Source organism: Fragaria vesca, linkage group LG4 (assembly GCF_000184155.1).
Source record: "Fragaria vesca subsp. vesca linkage group LG4, FraVesHawaii_1.0, whole genome shotgun sequence".
NCBI lineage: Eukaryota > Viridiplantae > Streptophyta > Magnoliopsida > Rosales > Rosaceae > Fragaria > Fragaria vesca.
This window is the reverse complement of record NC_020494.1, coordinates 8,280,609-8,288,451: the sequence shown is the minus strand read 5'-3', so window position 1 is coordinate 8,288,451 and position 7,843 is coordinate 8,280,609. Positions and strand designations below refer to the sequence as shown.

General features: G+C 37.3%; 1 protein-coding gene across 1 annotated transcript; it reads right to left on the bottom strand.

The window, feature by feature from the left end:
- Positions 1-726: 726 nt before the first annotated feature.
- Positions 727-7,125, bottom strand: LOC101296763 (cyclin-dependent kinase C-2-like). The gene is made up of 12 exons (XM_004296681.1): positions 6,851-7,125; positions 6,339-6,420; positions 6,033-6,123; positions 5,851-5,880; positions 5,502-5,611; positions 5,334-5,406; positions 5,133-5,253; positions 4,577-4,694; positions 2,923-3,062; positions 2,743-2,800; positions 1,792-1,862; positions 727-1,652 (listed from the first exon to the last, which is right to left on the bottom strand). The coding sequence occupies exons 1-12, from the start codon at positions 6,958-6,960 to the stop codon at positions 1,106-1,108; spliced, it is 1,551 nt and encodes a 516-aa protein (XP_004296729.1). The 5' UTR covers positions 6,961-7,125; the 3' UTR covers positions 727-1,105.
- Positions 7,126-7,843: the final 718 nt, after the last annotated feature.

Genomic DNA, 7,843 nt, shown 5'->3' with positions numbered 1-7,843 from the left:
AGTAGCTGTTTATGACGATGACATTAATATAATCGGTACTCTTGATGAGATCAGAGAAACCGCAGCTTATTTGAAACATGAGGTCTGTGAAAAAGGATGGCACTAATGATAAAGCCAGAAATTTATGTGCTGACCATTACCAACAATCCAGCGAATGCCATCTGAGTAAGAGGTCTATTTTCTAAAATGCCTCTCAAGGCAGAGGAGCTATAAGCAGTGGCTTTAACAGTGAAAAAAAATCATGTTTGCGCAGATATTTGGCTGAAACTAACTTACCCACAAATTAGAGGATTGAGTCAGAATCTTCTAACCTAGCTTGGCTAGAGCAGCCTTGTTAAAAGAACCACGGGGTCTAAGACCAACACCGCCCTTATGTTTAGGAGCACATACATGAGACCAGGCAATTGGAGGAGCATGAGAATGAAGCAGTATCTATTTTAGTAAGAGGGGGTGGGGGGAAGATGATTAAGCATACAAGTTACATTGGATTTAAGAAGAGTTAAGCTTGCCACCTTTAGACAGGGTATCCGCTTTCCAACCAGAAAGAAGTATGTCTTTACCTTTGCAAGTACGCAACATTCTGAATTCCAAGATGTCATCCTATTGAGGTTCTATGTTGAACTTGCAGAGTAGTAGAAATATTGCCTTCAACAAAACATGAGACGTTATATGAGAAGAAAAGGTTGAATTTGTCGCAAAAAAAAAAAAAAAAAAAAAATACAACAGTTGAAACTACTGTATTTCACAGCTGCAAATAAGATAAACATCCACTAACAAAGCACAATCTTACGACAATTAAAACATGAGCGCTTCTGCATAATTGCTAAGCGCAATGTCAGATGCATAGCTCAAAGGATATACCAACCAACAGAATTCATATACTCTCCGCTTCGAGCACTATATTTCCGAACTCAATAACAGAACTTGATCCTCTGACTAAATATATTATACATAAAAATCAGTCAGTATCATGTGGCAATCATGTAACAGTTGGACATCGCTTCTCTCCAACCTGGAAATACATTTTCAAAACAATTCCAGGTCATATGTCTTGTATATAGGATTCACGGCACGATACCAGAACATCTAATAACCACAGCAACAGTTACGGCTGCCAACCATACTGTTGATTGCGGTTTCCACCCATCATGTTTGACCCCCGACCAGAACCAGAACCACCATATGGACCATTTTGAGAATAGTTTGGACCACCAACTCCGTACCCACTGCCTCCACCCCGGGGACCAGCACCAGGCAGACCACTAGTACCAAATGGTGCACCACCCCGTCCTTGTGCAGGATATGGGCCACTGCCATAGCCACCCCCACCACCTTGACCACCCCGATTAGGGTGGCTGTATCCTCCACCAGGGTTTCCACCAGTTTGATATCTGTTTGCACCTCCGGAGGGTCCACGGGGCTTTGCGTAATGGTGGCTAGGCCCTCCAGCAACCACGGGCTGTGTACCATGAAGGGGCTGGTTAGGTCCAGGCCGTACTTGGGTATGTGCTTGTCCAGATTGCTGATTGGGTGGAATGCGATGTTGCTGTGGGTGTTGCAGTTTCTGACGTTTTGCATTTTCTTCATGTTGCCGTTGTTGCTGACGCTTCTTTTTTGTTTGGAACTCGTGTGATGATTCATATTTAGGTAGACTGAGCCAAGGTAGAATCAATGATATGGTTAAATTAACATAATCTGTGCATGACTGAAGGATTTATTTATTATTATTTTTTTTTAAAACAGATCAAAATAAGACAGTAATATACAATCTGGCAAGTAGAAGGAACCAACCTCTTGGGATCACAGGGTAATGGATCAGTCCAAAAATACTCGGCATCTAGAGCGTCCTTAGCAGATATTCTCTATTAGTAATCACAAGATAATGACAAACAGTATGTTAGTGCCCACCCTACTTACAAGAATACTAATCCTATAAGTTTTTCTTATTCCATGAAATAACAAAATAAATTACAACAGACTCTGGTAAATGATATAATTCCAGAAACACGAGGTAAACACTCACAAATGTAATGCAACATGACCACTCAAGCTTGTCAGATACCATGGTGGAACTCATGGAAGAAACAACCGGTTGCAACTTAAATTTGATACTTGGGGTTTCTTTTCAGTGTTCCTCATATTCCAATATCACAATTAAGGGATACCTAAATCTGTTTTGTTTTCTAGGCCGTGCCTAGAGAGTTTCTATCAAAATTGTCCAACATCTTGACAAAAAGGTATTGCATGTTACTTGAGTAATTGATAAAATGGATATGCCTGACGATAGTAAGGACTTTCAGCCCAGATTATAGAAATTATATTTTTTCGGTGTTTCATATATTCCAATATCACAGTTGAAGCAGAAATTTCAATCTGTTTTGTTTTCTAGGCCGTGCATAGCAAGCTCACGTTCCTAACGAGCTATTTATGTTACTAAAGTAAATGATTAAAAGGCTATGCCTTTGACAATAACAAGGCCATTCAGCCTTGTCATATATCATATAGAGTTCTTGTCATATAACATATAACTAGTTATTGTTTGATATAATTTAATTAACGCCTAATCTAACATATAACTGGTTAGGAGCAAATAGCAAGAATTTACATGACAAGGCGTAGCAAAGAACAATCTACATGCATTTTATAAAACCCCACATAACGCTAGTAAAATGCCAGGGACCAATAAAGATGAGAAACAAAGAAAATAAATCATCTAGCAAATTAAAATCTTAAAGCATTTACCTGAGAAGGATCAAGTGTGAGCATCCTCTCCAACAACTCCAACGCATGGCGGTCAAAACTATAAAGCAAAGAAAGATGTAAGCTAAGATACAGAAATATAGAAGAAGTCAGCGCTCAGGCTTGACTTATAGTGCTGATTGTGGAACATATGAACACAACAATAGCATTGGGGGTACTCACTGTCTGAAAACCTCCCTGAGGCGTCTCTTCATCGGCCTTGTTGGCTTGAAGTTGTTATACCACGGAATCTTTGTAACTCCAGGCCAGTTGACCTCATCTGGAGCTCCACACAGCTCAAAAATTTTGTTTAATTGCTCTGGCTGCAATAATTGAATGGAAAGACAATTTCATTGTCTCCACTACAATAGTATCCATAGGAACACTTTATTACTTGTGTTTAACAACATATGCCCCATGTGACTTCTTCAAAACTAAAGAAAATTGACAACACAGGTGAATCTAAGATGTATCATCCAGACATAATATTATGCATCTATTCTGTCCAACATAATAAATGAAGTTAGGACTTTGTTTTGTTTTATTTTTCTTTTTGGAAAGAATAAATGATGAAGTTGGACGGAAACAAAGTTTTCTATCAAATACCAAAACTTTCTTTGCAGCAAACTGTTGCAGGGCACAGGGTGAAAAAGTACTCTTTAGTAGACCACATACCCAAAAAGTGAAATAACCCAGGCAATTACTTGATTAGCCAGACCCTATGACCAAAAGTTTACTTGGTTCACCAGCTGTTCTTAGAAATGAAATCTCAAACAATAGAATGTGCCATTATATAACACCCCCCCCTCTCTGCCGCAAAGAAATCAAAGACACTTAATGCATAGAGTGGTACACGGGTAAATGATTGGGGAACTCGTCTTGCACATTTGTCTGTGCCGGCCTCTTCCCCTTTCCGGCCCTTTGTCTAAGTAATGTGCATGACAACTAATCATTTGAACAGAACTTGCACTAGCTTGATATAATCCTTATTCTCAACCTCCAGTGAAATAAACCAAAATTCATTAAACACAGCAAGTGAGTACAATGTGTGTATGTGTGTGGAGGAGGGGATGCTTTAAATAGTACACGAAATGATAGAACAACATGAAGAAAAAGGTAAAAAAAAAAATGCTTGTTTTGTATATCTATAAATAAATTCATAGCAAGGAGATAAAACAAACAACACCATAAAACTGCAAAAGACAATAGAAAAGGTATGACTCTTGTTAATTGCAAAAGAAATTAGAAAAGGTATGTTTCTTGTTATGTTAGATAAATCTCAAAGTAGTGCCATCTAATTCCATGTCTCAGCTATGAGTATTGTAACCAGCCCTTGCATATTCTAGATCTATTTTTAATATAGTATTTCTCGAGAAAAATTAACATTCAAAATAATATACCACAAAAATCTAAAATGTCCCCTAGGTTGTACACCATTCCCTATAGCACTGACGTAGAAACTTCCAAAGAGCTTTAGCCATTTTAAAAATCAACTTGTAATAAGCTTCATGGTGTTAATGCAATATATTTTCATGAGTTATTATCAACGACTTACTTTCAAACACATCTATATTGCAAATCTGTTGAACAAACTACACATTCCTGATGAGTTATTGTGGAATCACATCCATACTCTTCAATTTTCTTGCCACTAAATTAAAAACTTTAATAAAACACCAAAACCACAAAATCATACTCGCATTGCTTTGCCTTTCAGGTTGTTGGATATTAACATATATTTTTACAAACTCAATAACCTGTATGGCAGAATATTAGCCCAAAAGAACAAGTTAAACCACCTTATAACTGATACCAGAGAATGTTATTGACTATTTACCTCATCTTTACCAGGAAAAATTGGCTTGCCGTGTAGAAGCTCAGCAAATATACATCCAACAGACCACATATCAATAGCTGGACCATACTTGGTGGCCCCAAGCAGTAACTCTGGTGGTCTGTTCAAATGAAGGCAATCAGAGTTTGTTTACTACAAAAACATTATTGAGAGAAAAATGTGCTTATTATGATAAAAGAGGAGCACCAAACATATTAAAAACAGATATAAACCCATACTCTTGATAAAAGGCCAGGATGGCAACAAAAATTAAACATCCTTCTACAAAAGAAACATATCAAAAACTGACTTCAACGGTAGATGATAGCATTCCTCTCCTTCACATTTTATCTCATATGCTTCAAGAACATCAAACACTCAAGATGAGTGGCAACAGAATAAGGAATCAACTAAACAACACCTGACCACTAGAAAAGAAGACTGATTCCACCAAAAATCCTCCACCCCCAGGTTGTAGGAAATCTTAAAAGCTTCACGTGAGGAAAGAGAAACCTAGACAGTTTCAGGAGAGTCTCCACTCATGGTGTTAAATGCTCACCTATACCAAAGAGTAATGACACGATTTGTGAGATTGGCATTGTGATCATTTGAAAAGGAACGAGCAAGCCCAAAATCTGCAAGCTTTAGATTTCCTTCGTTGTCTATGAGAAGATTAGAGCCTGTGGAACAAATATAGAACATAAGGTAGGCCTCATAATATTCATACCTGAAAATGGTAATGAAATGTGTGCATAAATACCTTTAATATCCCGGTGAAGTACTTGATTCACATGACAGTAGTGAAGCCCCGTCAACAGTTGTCTCATGTAGCACTGTTAGACAGATGGTGAAAAAAGGAAGGAGGCTGATTCAATAATCGATATAGTTTATTACTATGTACATTGAAATATCTTGCTATTTGTGATACCTTAATTTGGGGCACCGAAAATCTCATCCCAGGTCGATCAGCTAGACCGGTCAAATCGTGGTCCATGTATTCAAAGACCATATAGATGCCCCCCTTATACTTGTTACCATCTGCAACTCCAAGAAAAACATATTGAGTTAGAAATTTGCTGATATTGGATAAGATAAAACCAATTTGAAAACTTTGGTTGATCAAGTTAGCTCTAGTCAACCAAAACCATAATGAGACTTTCTTTTTCTTGAAGTTCTCAATAAATAAATAAATAAAAGATGCTGCATGACCAGCTCTAACCAAGAAATTGTAGATAATCAGAATATGCCAAAAATTGAACACAAAAAAGGTTTCTTGCCTGGCCTGCCTTGCTCATCCTTCTCAGGCCCTGCAAAACCAGAATTACAGATAGCAGTGAGAAACTTGACAATGAATAAAACTATTTCTGGGAACAAAAAGCACATTACAAATGTATGTCTATTGTTGTATATACATAAATAAGCATTACTACTTATAACTAATACTACAAGTCTACACTACCTGGAGATGTCACAATCTCTTTCAACTTGATGACATTGTCATGGTGCAGCTTCTTTAGAATTTTGATTTCCCGTATGGCAGTTATGGGGAACTGGACAAAAACATTTACACATGGTTTCATATTTGATTATCAATCACATATTGATGGCATCTTTCTTAATCGAGTATATTTGGGCAGAGTACAGGAAACCCAGTACAAATTAAACGAGTAAGCTATAAGTGAAGAGCTAGCAGCACCAATCTTCTTGTTTTAATCAAAACAACATGCCTCATGTTTGCTAAATAAATCAAAGAAGAATGTCATACCCCCTCTCTCTCATTGTCCATCCGTATTTTCTTCAAAGCTACAATTTCACCCGTCTTTATTTCTTTAGCCATGTAAACTTGTCTGCATCCATAGATCAGTTCCATAAGGACAAACATATATATACACGCACAAAATACCAAAAAAAGAAGGACGCAGAAGAAGAAAGGTCAAGCAATATAAATACGAACTACGACTAATGAAGTCACTGGAGCACCAATAGCCAACATGATATTTTAAAAAAAATAAAATAAATCACAACAGTTGGTCATGAAGAGGCAGCAGTCATTCAACTGAGACTGACAAGGGGCATGGATGGGCTAATGACTTTTCAAAGACAATTGCAGCATCAGAATCTACTGCAGAACCCAGGTAAACAATGTGTCTTCCCAGTTCATATGCATGCAAGATATAAACTTTTTCAAGCAAATTCCTCCTTTGATATCTACTCTTTCCTAATAACAACGATGCTATCTTTAAGCACTAACATGAAATAATAGAATAGAAGACTGACCCATAGGTACCCTCGCCAATCTGTTCCAATTTCTCGAAGCAGTCGACGCCTCTGGAACCCCATGAAGGGACTTCGTTGAGGTTGAGCTGCCCAGGGGCTGCTATTGCCATTTCCCCCTTCTTCTGTAACAAACAAGCAAAAGAAAGTTTCGAGGATGATACCTGGAGCAAGTCTCTCAGTCCCAACCTCAAACGGACCACTATCTGCTTCTTCAATCTCGGATTTGGCAATTGAGCTGGAAGAAGGAGAATCGGAGGAAACCCTAGGTGCTTCTTCAGGACTCCAAGGAGACTATTCCAATCTCGAACCCCGGCTTTTTGTTTTTTTCATTCCAATCAACCCGACCCGAATTATACCGACTCGGATTTTTAAACTTAAACATAAAATCAAAATTAGATTTTTAAATACTTAAGAGCCAACTTAAAGAACAAAAACACCGTTACATTCTTAATGTTGTTTGAGTGAGCTGCTGCGACTTACTTCCAAACTACATCAAATAAATTCAAGCGAAGAGAAATAAGAGAAAAATGCTAGAGACCACAAATATTTGTATCAAAAAGTACATACAAAATGATGTGGAATCTAACGTAGATTTATTTTTAACTTATTATTTCCACAATGACTTTCCATAAAACTAAATGAAAACTGTTAGTTAAAAAAATATGAAATTGAAGCACCTCCCTTTCATCGTCACTGCTAGATGCCCGAGTCCATTTTCATTCCTTGTGCGAAGAAAACATTGCTGCATAATGAAGAATCAACAGTCTAAGGTTCTTGTTTCCTTAATCATGAATTTTTATTCTCCTTTTTCAAGTATAACCAAAATGAATGAATTAGATGTCAATACCAAATCATATGAATCATCTCTATCTCAATCGTTTATCTTCGAGTGCGGTTATTGAGACCTCCAAATTTACTCACTATACCTCACTCTATTGTGAATTATTAAATGATATATATATCCTCATACACAATGACTATTAATGACAATAA